Below are 19,002 nucleotides of genomic sequence, written 5' to 3'. Positions count from 1 at the left end.
TTTTTACAAGCAAAATGAGAAATAGCGATTGATGACTGTTTTAAAAAAATAGAATAATAATAATAATGATTGGGGAAAACATAGAAAAGATCTTGAATGTTGAAGTGGGGAGATTAATGTCTCTGTACTGACTGACATGCATGGCATTCCCTTTTGAAAAAGCAATGTAATACACTGTAAAGTTATATGTAATCCAATGTAATATAAAGAAGATTATGATGATAATAAAAAAAGAAAAAAATAATAATTACTAATTTCCTCTGAGGGTTATTTTTTTAATCCATGTTATTTGTAAATGTATTTTTTATTCATGACAGAGCACGTGTGCACACATAAGAAAGAGAGAGAGAGAAAGAGAAGTGAGCACCCTCCATAGGGTCTAGTCATGTTAAGATCCTCTTCCTCCAATCTTCTAGCCCATGGGATCCTGAGCAATCATGAACATTTCTGGCAAGTTTTGGTGGATCAGGTCAGGAAGTCAAAGTGCAGTCATCTTGTGGACCCCAGCATCTCTTTAGTAGCACAATAGCACTGCACCATGAAGGCGACCCAAAAATGTGTTATTCGATCTCAAAGTATTTTTCTTTTATTTTACTGCTCTGTTTCTGCTATTGATCTGTAGTTTATTTCCATTATGAGTGAGAGCATACTTTGCATAATTTCTATTCTTTTAAATGTATTAAAGTGTATTTTATAGCCCATAATGTATTTATCTTGGTGAATATTATATATGAATTTAAAATAATGCGTATTCTTCTATTTTTGGATGAAATATTCTAAAATGCCCATTAGATTCTGTTGATTGATGATGCTATTCAATTCTACTATACCTTTCCTGATTTATTACTTGCTAGATATGTCAATTACTAATAGATGGATATTGAAGTCTATGACCATATTAATGGATTCGTCAATTTTTCCTTGCAGTTTTTTTCACTTTTGCCTACATGTTTTGGCACTCTGCTGTTAGGTGCAAATATATTAACATTTGTTATGTCTTCTTGTAGAACTGATCTGTTGTCATCATGTAATGTGCCTCTTTATTCCTGATATCTTTTGGTTGCTTTGAAGTTTGCTTTATTTAAAATTAATATTGCTACTCTAGCTTTGATTAGATTAGCATAATATATTTTTCTGTCCTTATACTTTTGACCAATCTTTGTCTTTATATGTAAAGTGAGTTTCTCTTTACTTTTTTTTTTTTTGGAGAGGTTTTTGCTATAGGGAGCGTGCGCTCGCCAGACAGACAGACAGAGAGAGACAGAGAGACAGAAAGCGAGAAATCACCCCCGAGGGGGGATGGTCATGCCGCAATCCCTTCTCCTCCATTCTCCTCTCGGGATCTTGGGCACACACACACACACACACACACACACACGCCTGGTATGAGTTTAAGCCACGGGTTCCAGGACTCAAACCACGGTCGACTAGTGGGAATCCAGCGACATAGCCATTACACTAACTGCTGGTCCCCAAGTTTCTCATAGATGACATATAGTTGAGCCTTGTTTTGTTATCCATTTTGGCAGCTTCTGATGTTTTCTGTTATTGTTTTGTCTTGCTTTGCTTTGCTCTACGTGATTTCATAGGAAATACTTTGACATTTAAGTAAACACAAAAATCATTGACATCTAAGGTCATTAGAATATGTGAACCATTCTCTGTCTTTTAATTGGTGCATTAAACCATTCACATTTTAAATGATTGTTGTTATAGTTGGATAAATAGCTCCCATAATCGGTATTGTTTTTTATTTGTTGCCCTTGTTCTGTTTTCTTTCTATGTATTTTTTCTTGCCTGCCATTTTTCTGGTGCCTTCTCTGTTTTTAACTGAACAGTCTACATTATCCTGTTTTCTCTCCTCTAAGCATACATATTAAATTCAATTTTACATTTTTAGTAGTGTATTTAAAATTTTCAATATACATTTACAATTAGTTTAAATCTACTCTAAAATACTACTATACCTCTTCATGGACAATGCAAGTACCTTATAACAAAGTATTCTCGATCCCTCCCTTTCATCTCCTATAACATTGTTGTAATTTATTTAACTTACTCATAAGGTATTCAATACATTATTGTTGCTATTATATTTTTCTTAATTAATAATATGAATATATATGTGTATGCACACACATATACATATATATTCATATTATTAATTAAGAAAAATATATATATGTGCACACACACATATGTATGTAGGTTTCTGCCATTGGGCACATGTGCTTGCTAGAGAGGGACAGAAATAGAGAGAGGGAGAGTAAGAAATCACCCCCAGGGGGGATGATCACACTACATCACACTGGGTACACATGTACATAAAATCCTGACAAGCTGGAGGGCAGTGGCAAAAGGATCACCCCATAATGAGACCCTGTCAGAGGGCCTTAATATCTCTCTCTCTCCATTTATTAATTTTTTGGAGAGGTTTTTGCTCTAAGGCATGTGCGTTCACCAGACAGAGAGAAATCCCCCCCTGGGGGGATGGCCACGCCACAATCCCTTCTCCTCCATTCTCCTCTCGGGATCTTGGGCACGCACACACACACGCCTGGCATGAGTTTTAAGTCACTGGGTCTGGGACATGAACCGCGGTCGACTACATGGGAGTCCAGCAACATAGCCATTACACTAACTGCTGGTCCCATTTCTCTCCATTTTTAAAAAGACTTTTGCCATAGGGCACATGTGTTCACTAGAGAGAGAAGACAGAGACAGTGAGAGAGAAAGTGAAAAATCACTCCTCAGGGGGGATGCTCAAGCCACAATCCCTTCTCTTCCTTGGATCTTAGGCATGCACACACAGCACCCAGTTTGCTTTTCAAGCCACTAGGTCTGGGACTCAAACTGCGGTCGGCCATGTGGGAGTCCAGAGATGAAACCATATGCCATCTGCTGGCCCCTCTCCTCTCTTTCATGCATGTACACATGCTCTGTCTCCTAAATAAAATAAATAAAACAAGAAATATTTTCTACTTGTCATTGATTTTTTTTTTTGCTTTTGCCATTTGAATATGATAAGCACAGTTGTAGATGCTTTTGCATTTATCCTACTTAGTGGTTTCTGTGCTTCTTGGATCTGTGGTTTAGTGTCTCATAAATTTTGGAAAATTTTCAGTAATTGTTCCTTCAAATATGTCTTCCCCTCCTGTCTGTTTTTCAGATCCTTTGGTTGCCTGGCAGGTAGTCACAGACCACTCCATAAAACCCTCCTGGGTTGCCTTCTTGTTTCCAACTTTGCTACTCTAGGCAGTCAGTGCACTTACCTTCAGGGCCTATCCATAAGAAAAAATAAGTTTCCAGGGCTTTGGTAGAGGGCAAAGGTTGATAGCATTGAGACTGAGAATAGCAATCTTCTTCTCTCAAGCCACCATACAAAAAGAAGATGCTAGGTACAGCTACAGCAATGGTATGGTGAAGAGCTGGGACAGTGGTCAAGGCCACTTGTTTGGAGTGTACTTCTTGGTGCAGGCATGTCTAGCAGTCACCATGTTGTACTTTAGCAGTGTGCCTTCCAGGTAAACATGATGGTCATTGAAGGCCTTGCACACAGTAGCCTGGACCTTCTCAGTAACATACTGGTAGTGCTCCAATTCCTGGTCTCCATTAGGAATTACCTCTGGTTCAATAATAGGTACCAGTCCATTCTGCTGACAGATGTTGGCATAGTGGGCCAGAGTTCTGGCACTCTCCTGGATAGCAAGGCTTTATGGACACTGGTCAGTAATCCCCGTACAGCACACCACTTCCCAAAGTCAACATCACCTTCCTGTACTGAGCACAGCACTAAGAGAGAGCATCAAGCCTTTGAAATGTGGTTTCTTTCTTTGTTCTTGGAATGTGGGCACCTGCTTAGTCTAACTTGATTCCCACCACAATCCCTTTTTCTTAGAGGATGCTTCTGAACAGTTTTCCCTGGCTGTCTTTCTGGTAGTAGGTCTTGTGAAAGAAGATCACATCCCCGATGCTCCAGTTGATGGAATTGTCCACAGAGAGGAGGGTTTCTTGGAAGTGCTAGTGGTTGTCTTCGGTGTTTTCCATCTTGATCCTCTGCAGGCAGTTTCCCATAGTTTCTACAGATTCTTGTGTAGCCAGGATTTCCTTTTCATTGGCAACAATGTACTGGGCAAAATCTAAGAGCTCTTCTTTCTGTTCTGTGGTGAGGGTTAGAAATCTGTGGGCCATTGTAACAGGTCTGCAGGTTTTGCGAATGGTCCACATAGTGAGATAATTATTAAAGCCATCCCTTGGAACTCACGGAGAGCATGGACCAAGTAGGAGTTCCCTGGGTCACACTGACCCTGCAGGAACTTTCACCCCAGACATGGTGGGTGCAGTGCGGCACTGGCGACACTCAAGCCAAAAGGTCAGAAAGGGGTTGAGACATGCCTAGATTATCCTAATTGCCCATTCCAGTGGGGACCATCAGCTCTGTGGTTGGAGCATGCTGGGGGCCACCTTTGTTCACCCAGGTTAGCAGCTGGCTCATCCCGGTGGAGACACCATTGCCAGATTCCAGATCAGTGAGCAGTTAAGCACACACACCTGAGCCTCACCTCCTCCTACTGCACAGCATGGTTGCAGGCTCTCTGCCAGTTTTCTAAAGGAGGAACCTGATGACTACTATGTGACCTCCATGAGGAAAATGCATGGACAATTTCCTTCTAGCTAGGATAAAATTCCCAGACAAGATCTATAAGTCGGCAACCCTCTTTTAGGACCCCTCCTATTGTGGGAGTTTTCCTCTTTCAGTAAATTCTGCTTTGCTAACATCTCTTTTTTTTTTTTTTTGCTAACATCTCTTTTTGTACACACTTCTAATTCTTCATGATTGCAAGACAAAAACTTGGAGAATTCATAAATCCTGCAACATTAGGGTTTAATGGAAGAATTAAAGTCTTAAGAGAAGGAATAAGGGAACTCTTCTCACATGTTTTCTGTTTGTAAGATTTCAAGCAAGTAATATATGCAAGGCATGTTTTGCTGCAGGAAGACTTCTGAGTCTTTGAAGTCCTGAAAAAATCATGTAAAGCTCAATATGTATATATTAGCTATAGTTTCTTACTAAGTACTACTAATAATTATAATTTATACAGTACTTCCTATTACATTTCATTGTTAATAGTATTTTCACTTTATCATTTTAAGCCCTTACAATAATGTTAAGAGAGTGAATTTTACCTCCTCCTCCTCTTTGTAGTTGTGGAAACTGAGACTTGGAAAAGTAGGTAACTACTCCAAAGTTAAACAGTGACTTGGAACTCAAGAGATAGGGAATTCAAATTCAAGTTTATGTGACTACAGCCGACATTTTTAACTATTCTGCTACATAACTTTCCATATACCTCTACTTTCCTATGTGGTCTCTCAAGTTACCTCAAATCTAGGAATCCTATACTTTAAAATAAGGTGCTCTTTACCTCTTCATCTGATTTCAAATTGTTAAACCTTACTAAAGAGAAATCAACTAAGCCCTGACAACTCAAGGTATCTAGTAAGACTTGAATGATAATTTTCCCAACATACTCAGTTTGTGGAGGACATTATACATACTATTAGTTAGCAAGTGGTTCTGCTGCAGTGGATTGAGGGTAGGAGCACCCCCAAGGCCTGGCTGGCCAGCCAGGGCTGCGTGAGCAATTCCATGTTGAGTTCCAGGAGCAGCAAGAGGAGACTGCATCTTATCCTTATCCCAGGATGATTCACTTCCACCTGAAAAATATTCATATGAACAGATTGCAATTTGACAACTTTCCATAAGGCTTTTTGAATATTTTCAGAATTATAATCATTAATACTAAGTCTTAGAAAATTATTATTAGGTAACTTGTTTTTATGACAGTTTCAAGAACATTCAATAGTCAGGAATTTAAGCCACCCTGGAGAAGAATAAACAATTCTCACTAATAATATAGGCTCTCTTACCCTATGAGTATTCACAACAAACCTGGAATCACAATGAAAAGCTTTTGGAAGCATTTATAGTTTGAACTACCACTGCTTTCTATTCCAAATTTCTAACATATACATGCTATATTTTAAAGAAGAGCAACTATTCACTCAAAAAGAATACACTCATTTCTAAGAGCATGATGTGATTAAAAAATGCATAATCAGAAACAGAATGATCTCATATACAACTCTCTAAGAAACAAATCTATTCTCACATAGTGAACTTTTGTACAGAATGAGCTAGAAGAAACATGAAACCATGGCTTCCAATTTGAAATTTTACTTTACTTTGATCATTCATGCTAGAGAATAAAGTACATAAAAATGCAGATTACTATATTAATATGGTCTACAGTGGCATAGCTATTTTGTCTGGCACTTAGTCTGCTGTGGGAGCAAAACTACTGCTTAAAAACATACAGGAAACAACCAAAATATGATTTCTACAAAATGATTTTAAGGATACAACTTTAATTAGAGGGGTGAAGAGTTGAATTCCAATCACTGCAATGTCAGATAATCTCATTTTATTTTATTTTATTTTATTTATTTATTTTGGAGAGGTTTTTGCTATAGGGCGCGTGCGCTCGCCAGACAGAGAGAGACAGAAAGCGAGAAATCACCCCCCCAGGGGGGGGGTCATGTCACAATCCCTTCTCATCCATTCTCCTCTTGGGATCTTGGGCACGCACGCACACGTGCCCGGCATGAGTTTTAAGCCACCAGGTCCGGGACGCGAACTGCCGTCAACTACATGGGAGTCCAGCGACATAGCCATTACGCCAACTGCTGGTTCCCGGTAATCTCATTTTAGAAACCAAAACTGTTGTATGAGCAGTTCCATCTATTTAATATTTGCGTAATGTGCTTCATTCATTCTGCAGTCAGTGGTTCTGTTTTTATTCCCATGCTGGGATTGTGACATTAGCATCTTCACCTGACTGGCACCATCCCATATATTGCCTGAACTCTAACCCTATTTTGTGTATGGTTTAGGATTGAGACCTATGGACACCCACTGGAATATGTACATTTAGTGCTTTAAGAGAAAGGGCAGAAAAAAAATTGACATGCTCATATTGCCAACATTCAATATTGTAATTACTTGTCCTTCTTTGAGTTCCCTCCCAGGCTTTGTTCTATTCTTACTCATTTTTAAATTGTAAACACCCTGCTATGTTGCTTCAGGTATCATATTTACAAAGCATAATGGCTACATAGTAGTATACTGAGTTAATGTACAGCAATTCATTAAACATTTGACTTTGTTTCAAATTTGTCACTTTAAAATATTATATTGTAAAAAAAAATCATTTGAATTATTTTCTTATGATCAGTTAATTCCCTGAAGTGAGATTTCTAGGTAAAAAGTGACAAACATTTTTATACATTTGTTTTAAACACATTTGCGAAAGCAGTTTTCAGAGTTGCAGACTTTTCAAGGATATGTTCAGGACCAAGTGCTATTTCCCCTCAAGATTTAAAATTTATTTAAACAAATTGCTTACTAGAATCTCTGAGAGTATTCTTTAATCTTTATATTTACCCATATACTCTTATTACAGGTCTGAGAACCTATTTCCTCTTCTGTACTCTTTCTAGTTTATTTGTGGCTAAAGTTAATCTCAAATGCTAAAGTGGGAACCTGGACCAATCTCCAACCATATGACAAAGAAACACCAGATTCTTCAGCAGTGTACATAAAGTTGAGGGCTATCTGGCTCTGCCTATATGGACAAGGTTTTTCTAATCAAATTGGGAAGGCATAGTAGCTAATTGCTCTGTTCTAGCTATAAGCCATTCAGTTAGCATGCATGGAAGCTTAGAAGGTAGACAATTTAGTTGAATTTAATAGACTGGCTTAATGGGTCTGAGACTCATTTCCTTGATCATGTTAATACGCTTATTGAGAACATGCAACATTCCCATGATTACCCCTGTTGTTCTCTCTTTCGTCTAGATGTTTGCTGCTGTTGACAGTCATTGCCAAAGAGCATGGAGTTAATTTATGTTTTGGTATAGTGACATAATTTAGCATTCACAAATTTGAAAATTCCAATTAAAATCAATAAGACATTTTTACGCTGTAATGAAGAGGGATAGTGGAAGGAAGGAGTAACTTAATAAATGACAAAAGTAACCACATTGAAATATTGAAAATTTTTCATAGTAACACTGGGCCAATAAACATGATTAATCCTAGAAAATGTGAAAATTTGAAAGATCAATTGCTGAGCAAAACTGAAAACCACTGTTTCATTTTAATACTATGGTCAAGACATGAATCACTTCACTGTTATGGAGCTGTAATTTGTAAAATGATGAGCAAAATATTAACAAAGAAAGATACATTTAGAAAGGAGTGAGGCCTAACGAAGGACATTTGGAGGAGGGATACAGAGGTAGAGCATTGACAGGATGGGGAGGTGTGGTGTTATCCATTGAAGATATTTTGATCAACGGGACTGGGGAGAAATGTTCACATATTGAAATGCTCACATTGTAAGCTAAACAATGTGATGGAATGTATATAAAAAATTTAAAAAGAAAACACTAAATCCCACCATATGATGTTAATATGGTATCACACAATCACAGCAACAATAGCCTATAGCAATACTAAGGCTGAGACTGTCAATGTTTATTTTATAAACTGAAAACTTTTTAGCATACATTCAGCATTAAATGGTACATTAGGTGACTATTCTAATGTTTTATACATCATATATTATAAATAAACTTAAATAGAAGTATTTTTTTTAAATTGTATTAAAGGGTTCCAATTTTTTTTCTGTGTGCTTTGGTGAGAGCTTGGGATGAACTTTTCCCAGTAACTCTCATCTTTGTTAACTAGTATGCTAATGATAAAATGAAGGTGGTTTCCATTTACTCCTATCTTCCCTGAGTGTGGTTATAAGATGTATCCTGCACTTTAGACAACTATCTATGAAGCAAGTGATGGAGGAGTTTAGGACATTCTTGATTTCGGATTAGGGGCTCTTAATACTCTGGACACATTTTTGTCTTTTAACCTGGAACTCTTACCATTTTTAAGTACACACAAATTGATGTGACTCAATCTGGAGAATTTCATGGTTTCAGACTTTGCATTGTCCAAACTAACAAAGGTTTTTTGTTTGTTTGTTTTTTTGGTTTTTGGGTTTTTTTCCCCAAATCTAATCAGGTGTCAGCTTTTTTTAAACTATGTAGAAGGCTTTGGTGTCCAGTTTCCTCGTCTTACCTATAATCTATCTATCATCTATATCTATAAAAGCTTTCACTTTCTAGGGTTGCCATAACAAAATACTATACACGGTGTGGCTTAAACAACAACAAAAAATATTTTCCAACAGTTCTGGAGGTTCTAAACTCCAAAATAAAGGTTTCAGCAGGGTTTGTTTCCCTGAAGAATCTTTTTTTTCAAATAGCAGCCTTCTCCCCTCTGTCCTCACTGGTCTTTTCTCTGAATTCACTCTTGTTGTCTTGTATGTTCAAATTTCCTCTTTTTATGAGACTTTCAGTCAGATTGGATTTTGACCTATCCTAAGTCTCATTTTAACTTATTTCCCTACTGAAAGGCCTTATCTGCAAATACAGCCATATTTTCAAATGACTGGGAATTAGGGCCTCAATATATGAAATTTAGGGCCCAGTTGTCATGGTGTGTACATATAAGACACTATGCTACACAAGCTGGGAACATATATGAGGTACTGTAGTTAATTATTTTAATCCCATTCTCACCAATGAGAAAGTTAGAAAGAAATATATTTTTTTAAGAAATACATTTTTGATAAGCCTATACCAAGTAGAAATATAGATTTTTAGTTAGAATCAGAGTAAGAAAAATAAAGTGATAAACTATGTGGAAATATCAGTTTGACAAAGTATCTTGATTATCATTCCAAACTAAAGAGAGAGAACAGTGACCTGCATCTGTAATCTCGGTGACTTGAAAGGTTGAGGCAGGAAGATCATGAGATCAAGCCTGACCTGGGTAGCAAGGAGAGACCCTGTCCAAGAAAAGAGTGGAGTGTGTTGGCATATGCCTGTAGTTTTAGCTGGCTGACTGAGGCAGGAGGATGACAGCACAGCAAGACTTTTAATTTATTTTTTAATTAAAAAAAAACACATAAATTTAAGGGGAACGTAATTCAGCTGATAAAACCAGATTGTGTTCCTTTCATTGAACCACACCACCATACCACAATAGTTTTGTGTGGAATTCTTCCAGTAAAGAGGAGAGAAACTGGATAGCATTTTCAACCAGCTATGTCTAAGAGGATGAGCAGACAGTATTTTTGATAAAATTAAAAAAAAAAACATTAAATCCTTACTTTAGGAAAATTTATAGCAAATATAAATCTAATCTTATGTTTATTATGTTATTATTCACAATTGCTAAGACAAGGAACCAACCCAACTCACCACAAACAGAAGAATGGATTGAAAAAGTGTGGCACACATACCCTGGAATACTGTTCAGATATATGTTTATATAACCTGGCTTTTGATAGAAAGTGGATGAATATAGATTTACTGCTGAATGAAGCAAGCCAGGCTACAAAGGAGAGACATCGTATGTCTCCACTTAATATATACAGATTGTCAGTACTCTATGGCTGAAACTGAAAAACTAGAGGATATAGACACATAGAAAATGATTATAGATGCTGGACAAAGTGTGGGAAGAGGGTGGGAAAGGGAGGAGAATCTGAAGAAAGACTTTAAGGAGAAAAATAGGCAAGACATTTATGGGACAGAGAAATGGATTATTATCTGTTGATGATAATGTGTACAGTATCCCTGACTGGACTGGTGAGAAATGTATTCTTGTTGGAAAATTCACTTTATGCTATAAGTGATGCGCGTGATTGAATGTATAAAATAAATTAAAATTGGGACCAGCAGTGGGCATAATGGCTATGTCACTGGACTCCCATGTAGTAGACCATGGTTCAAGTCTCGGACCCAGTGGCTTAAACTCACACCGAACATCTGTGTGTGTGTGTGCCCAAGATCCCGAGAGGAGAATGGAGGAGAAGGGATTGCAGCATGACCATCCCCTCTGGGGGGGTGGGTGATTTCTCACTTTGTGTCTCTCTGTCTCTCTCTATCTGTCTTTCTGGTGAGCACACACACCCTATAGCAAAATCCTCTCCAAAAAAAATTAAAATTAAATTTTAAAAAAAAGAAAATTGGTGCTGGCTCTATGGTATTGTAGTAAGGGTAGGTAGATCCCACATAGCCAACTGCATAGTTTGAATCCCAGACCCTGGAGCTTGAGAAACACTATGGGTGCATATGCATGTGCTCCCAAAAATTCTGAGAGAGAGAGATGGAGGAGAATGGATTTGGATATCACCATTCCCCACAAAGGGTGTATTCTTCTCTCCCTCTTTTTCTCTGTCTCTCTGTATCTCTGGTGAGCATATGCAAACCTCTAGCAAAGAAGTAAAAAAAGAAATTCAGGAAATTCTCAAGAATTGAATGAGTGACTTGACTTCTTTCATACCAGCAATTAATACTTATCACTATTTTGGCTCAATGTTTAGAAAAAATAAAGATATGGCAATAAACAGTATGACAATAAATTGTTCCTACATCAATACTGTAGTTAGTTACTTTAATCCCAATCTCACCAATGAGAAAGTTAAAAAGAAATGTATTCTTGATAAGCCAGTACCGAGTAGAAATATAGATTCTTAGTTAAAATTAGAGTAAGGAAAATAAAGTGATAATTTATGTGGAAATATCCATTTGACAAAGCATCTAACAAACTTCTATTACCTTAGTTAAAGTCTCTTAAGTATGCAGTTTAAAATTACTCTTTAAAATCCTTTGTAAAATGTTTGAGTTCCCAGAAAGCTTTTAATTTTGCTGCTTCTTCTTCATAGAACAATAGAATTTCAGATATGAGGTGTACATTACACCCATTTACTTAAAAAAATATGTTATGGCAGGTTCCATAGCTTAGTGGTTAAGGGAGCCAGATCCAACACTGACAACTGTAATTCTAATTCCAGCCCTGATGGCTTGAAGAAATGCCAGACTGTACAAATATGCCATAAAGCGATTTCTCACTTTATGTCTCTATGTCTCTCTCTGTCTTTCTGGTGAGTGCACACACCCTATAGCAAAAAGGGATTGTACCAATCCCAACAAGATGGAAAAACAGAGGAGAAGGGACTGTAGCTTGAACATGCTCCATTTGGGGAGGGCAGGTTTATTCCTCTCTCTCCCTCCCTGTCTCTCTCTGGTAAACTCACATGCTCTCTAGCAATTAGAAGCTAATAAGAATATTTATCTAAATGGAGAAGGAACATAATATGGGTAAGACTCAAAGCAATATTTTAATGTTTTAATTTACAAACTTTTGCCAAACTGGCATTCTTTACTCCCATTTTGACAAAATATTTAATAACAGAATTTTTACTTGAGTAAGTTTATGAAAACAATTACAGATATCATTATGGTATATTTCAAACAAATTACCATAAATCTGCAAAGTAAAATGTCAAAGCATTTAAATATATCTCAAGTCCAATAGTAATAGTCTGAATACAAATACTAAATATTATCCTCAACCTTAGCACTTTCATTTTATCAGACTACCATTCTCACCTACTTAATGTACTTTGTTATTAAGAATGAGTGAAGGGGGGAACAGCAGTTGGCATAATTGTTGCATCGCTGGGCTCCCACATAGTCAACTGCACTTCCAGTCCCAGATCCGGTGGCTTAAACTCATGCCGAGCACATGTGCGTGTGTGCCCAAGATCCCGAGAGGAGAATATAGGAGAAGGGATTGCAGCATGGCCATCCCGCAGGGGGTGATTTCTCACATTCAGCCTCTCTGTCTCTCTCTGTCTTTCCAGCTACCGCATGTCCCCTATAGCAAAAATCTCTCTTAAAAAATTAATAAATAAATGAAAAGAATGAGTGAAGGGAGAAAAAAAAAACATTGAAACCATAGTGAAGGGTATCAGGATAATACAGTAATCAGTCTTCATCATCAACCTACAGAGGTCAGTGATCCTCTTTATAAATGCATAAGATACAATTTCCATGGATTTGAGTTTCTAAGACTATTAGGTTTAAGTGAGTCATATGAGAGAGTTTCATATTTTCTTTTTTTGGAGAGGTTTCTGCTATAGAGCACATGCATTCACCAGAAAGACAGAGACAGAAAGAGAGAAATCATCCCCTGGGGGCATGGCCACACCACAGTCCCTTCTCCTCCATTCTCCTCTCGAGATCTTGGGCACGCATGCACATGCGCCCAGTGTGAGTTTAAGGCAACAGGTCCAGGACTCAAACCATGGTCAACTACATGGGAGTTCAGTGACATAGCCATTACACCATATGCTGGTCCTGGGTTTCACATTTTCAAAAAGATCTCTGTCTTCTGAGCTCAAGTTTGGTATGTCTTTTGAATTTTTAGAAGAGTATAGTAGGAGTTGCTTTTATATATTGGAAAGTATAAATTTAAAAACTGCCTACTAAAAAATATGTAAAGTAATTATTAAAGTCAAAAATATGGACTTAATATATGGATATAAAAAATGTAAATATTTATAACAAGCTGTCCTTACTTTGAACTTTTCATAGTTACAACAAAACACATAAGTCAGATTATTTAAAAATATGAATCTAAATTGATCATGTTTCCAATAATACATAAGGCAAAGAGCAAGGAGCCAAATGATCAGTAGTCTATGTAGCATATGGCCTAAATCAAGTTTTTTTCTCTCAGTCATAGGATATTTTGCTAGAATCCAAAAGAATACAAATTTTTTGATGTATCTGAACAGTATGTTGCTTCTTATAGTAGAAAAATATTTTACGTCATAATCGAACTATTAAAAGTGTCATTGTTTTTCTATATAACAATATAATATGTGTATGTGTTGGAGGTGCACACACACACACACACACACACACACACACATATAGACATCAATTCAGGATTTCGTACATTGTAAAATGCTAACATATGAATGGAAAATTAGAGTTATGTGTGCAGATTCCTAAAAGGATATTTAGCAACATTCTTGAATGGTTCAAATCAGTAATATAATACATACATTGTATCTGAAATTTGAACTGATCCCAACAGAAAATAGATAACAATTATTCATCTAAAAATGTGGAAGAGGTCATTTTAACTAGTTTGTCCTCTTTTTGCTTTGAAATGTTGCCTGAGAATAGGGCAACAGACTAGGAGTCTCAAGTTTAATAAAATGTACACTAGTAGTTTGATGAGCGTCTGGGGTTGCTCGTTCCAACAAAGCAGCCACTCATCACATATGACTACTTGAATTCAAATTTTAATTAATTAAAATAGAAGAAAATGAAAAATCCAGTTTCTCAGTTGCATCAGTCACATTTCAAGTGTGCAAAAGCCACATATAGCAGGGACAGCAGGTGGCACAGTGGTTAAGGCACTAAATGGTTTCCCACAAGGCCAATCACCATTCAAGTCCTAGACCCAGCATCTTGAAAATCATATCGAACATGTATGAGCATGCCCAAAATCTTGAGAGAAGAATGGAGGAGAAGGGATTGTGATTTGATCTCTCCTGCAGAATGATTTCTCACTTTCCTTCTCTCTTTCTCTTTCCAACAAGCATAAGTGTCCTATGTTGAAATAAATAAACAAACAAATAAATAAAAAGCAAAAAGCCACATATAGCTAGTTATTACCATATTGGAAAGTACAGATATTGAATATGTCCTTCCTTTCAGGAATTTGTATTAGATAGTGCTGTTCTTGAATATAACTAGCCACAGGTTAGTTTGTGTTATACAGTTTAAAACACAACTATACATAGTGTCTCTGGCTGAATGTATCTAAAACTAAATGGAGTATCATTCAATGAAAGAGACTTTGCTGCTCTATTTCCTGTGTGTGTTAGTGGAGTACTTCAATTGTTTTTTGATTTCTTAATATGTGTCCAGTGCTCTTCTTGGGTACTGAGAATACAGTATCTCTATAAAAGATCCCAGGCCCAGCTGCTGTGGTGTACAGTGCTAAGAATATGTGCTTTACAGGCTAGGATCACATGGAGTGACTAGCTTCTATTCACATCCGACCTAAGAGATGGTCATGGGGGCATGCACCTGTAATCACAGGGACTCAGGAGGTTGAAGCAAGAGGATCCTGACATGGTAAGACCCTGTTTATAAAAAAAAAAAAAAATTAAAAAGAAACGAAGAAAAAAGAAAAGAGCTCACTTTCCCTTAAAAATCTCTCAGTCCAGTAGGTATTATTGCCACCATCTCTCAACTCTCAACTGCAATGATCAAATTCTCTAGAATTGACTTTACATTGGTTTCCTTTCCATTCTCACTTCCACTGTCTTCATTTGGAGCCCCATAGCTCTCTCATTTATACATATCAAGAACCTCTTAACTGGCTTCCTACCACTAGGCTTTTCTCCAATGGACTCAAGCCATTGCTGCCAAATCAAGCTATCAAAAACAAAAGTAAAGAAGGTAAAGTGTCTGGACAATAGGAAACTAGGAAAATAACTGAACTCAGCAGTATCCAGTAAGCACAAAAGGAATATCTTGGTTCCATGATCAGAATACTTAGGTACAATAAACACTAGTCAAAGGATTTCAACAAATGTGCTAAGACTCTGACTCTGATGGACACACATGCTCTGCAGCTGTGGTATCATTACATCAGCATCACCCTAATAGGCAAACAGGAAAACATACAACTCGACACTTTTATCATTGCCGTTATCCTAAAAGATCTGGAATCAAGTCCAAAGTTTGACTTGCCTTACTGAATGAGTTTGTTTCTGGATCTAATAGAAGCTCATTGCTTAGCAGTATACTTAATAATTATAAATTACATATTCACCACAGGGTTACTCAAATAAATTACACCTGCCATATACATCTTTCTAAGAATTAGGCTGACATGTTTCACTAAGTAAATTTAAAACTCCAACAAAGTCCCAGAACATTTGTTGCTAAATTAAAGTGCTGTAAGATGTAAGTATTCCCTGTGTGCCACTTTAAGGCAGAGTGGCTAAAACCTGAACATCACATTACAGAGTTTCAAAGATTAGTTTGGCTATATAGGGAATTAAATCACATGTAATGAAGGCACAGTGCTTTCCTGTAAGACCTGCTGAGTGTGATGACGGAGCTGGAAAACATCTCACAAACTATTAGTTTGAATATCTCAAAAAAGACTGGTTAAAAGGAATTTTTCCTTCTATACATAGGAAGAAAATGGAGTTTTGCCTGCCATTATTTTACAATTCCAAGTGATAAACTTATCTTAATCACTCTCTTGTGAACCCCACAGATTTTTAAATAATCCTTGTATTTATCTTGGTATTACGTTGTGTTTCTTGGAGCAGTGTTTTTTTTTTTTCCTTTTAATATCCTTCAATTCCATATTAGCTATGTACTGTGGCTAGTACTGAAGACTTCTGTGGTGTGTGACAAGACAAGTTTTTGAAGTCTGAATTCATTTCTTGCTAGTGTAAAAGTATTACAAGTTTAAAAATCCTAGAACACTAATATAAGTTCAAGCCAGCGACAGCATTTTCTTATTTGAATTTGAGTTCTTTCTGTCATCCTTAATAGCATGTGGTCTATCTAAATGACAAACATATGATCAAGTCACTTTTCAATAAATAATCATATAATACCATCATCTATCTCCTCAGTTTTTGTCATATTTCTGAAATATTGAACATCGACTGCTGAGAATACATGCTAAGGATTTATTTTAAAGAGCTTGTTTCTATAGTTCATAAGCTGTGACATATACTCTTGTGAAATGTACCTTAAATTGGAGATCTTTAAACTAAGGAATGCATATCCCAGAAAATAAAAAAGATGAGAGACAGACAGACAGAGAGAAATATCCATGAAGATACAGCATGATATTCAAGTTTCAATTTCTATTTTGTATTTACACTAAAAAGTACAATAATATGCTTCCCTAATTTTTCACATTTGGATCATCACCCTTCCCAGTCAACTATTAGAGGAATCCTAAACACAAGCGGTAGTTCTCAACAGAGCACGTGGCTGGGCATAGGAAACCCCAGAATTTTATTTACCCTGACCTCATTGTAATGCTAACTATGTATGCCTAATTGAGTAAATTTATAGGCCGAGTTATTTATTTTAATTAAATCAGCTCTTAACTACATAAACAATGCAGCACAACCTCAGACTAAAGAGAGTAATTCAAGCAAAGGAAAAAAGGCAATAAAATAGTAGAGCTACTACGTCTACTCTTTATTGGAACTCTTTGTCATCTTCAATAAGAGGTAAAAATATTGTAAAGGTCATTTGATTTGACCAATTCATCACATTGCTCTCATTCATACTAATAATATACAATATTTTATAGGTTTTATATCATTAGTAAGTATAATGTATTAGTTAAAATCTTGTTTTTAATCTTGGTCTCACCATTTAAGTTCTATCGATGTCAGTATGTGTACATAGCTGACAATTCCACCTATGCATGCTAATGGAGCATGCTCATTGTTTACCTGAGGTGGTGCATGAACACAAGGTTTCAGAAAACTACCTTAAATTTAAAAAAAAGTAAAGAGGGGCTTAAGTCTAAATTTCTTTTCACAATCAATCAGAAATTCTTTAAAAATTCATTCATGGAACCAGCAGATTGCATAGTGGTTAAGGTGCCAGGCTACCATGTAGTTGGCCACAGTTCAAGTCCCAGGCCTGACACCTTGAAACTCACGTTGGGTGCATGGGTGTGCATGTCTAAAAGCCCAAGAGGAGAATGGAGAAGAAGGGATTGCAGTGTGGCCATCTCCCCCAGGGACTAATTTCTTACTTTCTATCTCTCTGCTGAGTGCATAGACCCTATAGCAAAAAACTCTCAAAAAATAATTCACATTCATAATTTTACACTTTCACAGCCCTCATTTTTCATTTCTTACTCATAAAAATCTAGGCTCTACAAACCTACAAATTGTATAATTTAAGTACTTTTTCTATTACACTGTTAATTTAACAAATAAGCCATGCTTTCTAAGCTAATGAGTTAGACCTAAAAGCAAATGACAAGACTGGCCAACATAATGAGACAGAATAATTCATCATGTCTGCTTTTTTGTCACTTTGTGAATATAATACTTACATTGATATCATACCTATAAGTATAAATACTTTCCTGTCTGTGTATTCCTTATAAGTATCAAAAAATTATACAGGGACTCCTTATAGTGATCTTTGGCAATATAACTAATTTTGCTCAATAAACTGAAATGAAGCCATTATGATCTTTAGGAGCAAGTTGTGAAATTAATTGCTCACATGACAATTTTTCTTATTGGAATTTTAGCCTGCCTATTTTTATGCTTTGGAGTGCTGAAGTCGGAGTGATTTTGCTTGACCCCTGGTTGCCTGGCAAAGATCTATGAAATAAAGTAGCAGATACAGACAGGTGCAAAATAGAGAAGAAAGGAATATATTTTTCCAAAATCATAGTATCACAGTGGAGAGAGCATCAGTCAGACCTGCAGTTAAATTCTGGCCCCTTCACTTACTTGAACCATGCTTCAGAAAAGACAGTAAAGCTCTTTGAGTCTCAGTTTCTTAGTATCTCATAAGTATAATAATATCTGCCTATCCTATAGGAACTAAGATAAATTATGCAAAACATTTGGCACAACAACTAGATATATTAAGCACTAAATAAGTGTAAACAATTGTCATTTGATTGTTTTATAATTTAAAGGCAAAATACAGTGTTTTCAGTTTTAACTCCATTAGTTTGTCTACAGGGTATCTTTCTAATGATAGTACCAGTGTAAAATAACTAAGACCACTGGTGACACCAAGAAATAAATAAATAATTCACAAATGTAAAAATCCATTATTTTCTGCAGTTAGCACTTTAATTTCCATGACCATATGCATTTTAACATATTGCTCTTAAAGTAAATTTCATAATAAGGTATATTAAAGCACTGAAAAAGGAGAACTCCAGATACAGCTTTACTGGGCTACTTCCAACAACATATCAAGTGGTTC

The 19,002-nt window shown here is 36.5% G+C and overlaps 1 protein-coding gene and 1 pseudogene across 1 annotated transcript in view; both read right to left on the bottom strand.

The window, feature by feature from the left end:
* The window catches only part of DACH2 (dachshund family transcription factor 2), a 193,017-nt gene that overhangs the window by 138,124 nt on the left and 35,891 nt on the right, over positions 1-19,002 (bottom strand). Inside the window, exon 2 of the mRNA XM_027767685.1 lies at positions 5,560-5,718. Coding sequence (XP_027623486.1) covers positions 5,560-5,718 — 159 coding nt within the window. The remainder of the gene's footprint in view (positions 1-5,559; positions 5,719-19,002) is intronic.
* On the bottom strand, positions 3,093-4,191 carry LOC102491727 (fructose-bisphosphate aldolase B pseudogene; annotated as a pseudogene).

The sequence above is a fragment of the Tupaia chinensis genome, unplaced genomic scaffold, assembly GCF_000334495.1.
Source record: "Tupaia chinensis unplaced genomic scaffold, TupChi_1.0 Scaffold144426_1, whole genome shotgun sequence".
NCBI lineage: Eukaryota > Metazoa > Chordata > Mammalia > Scandentia > Tupaiidae > Tupaia > Tupaia belangeri.
Note: the sequence above shows the minus strand (reverse complement) of the source record. Positions and strands in the feature narration are given on the sequence as shown.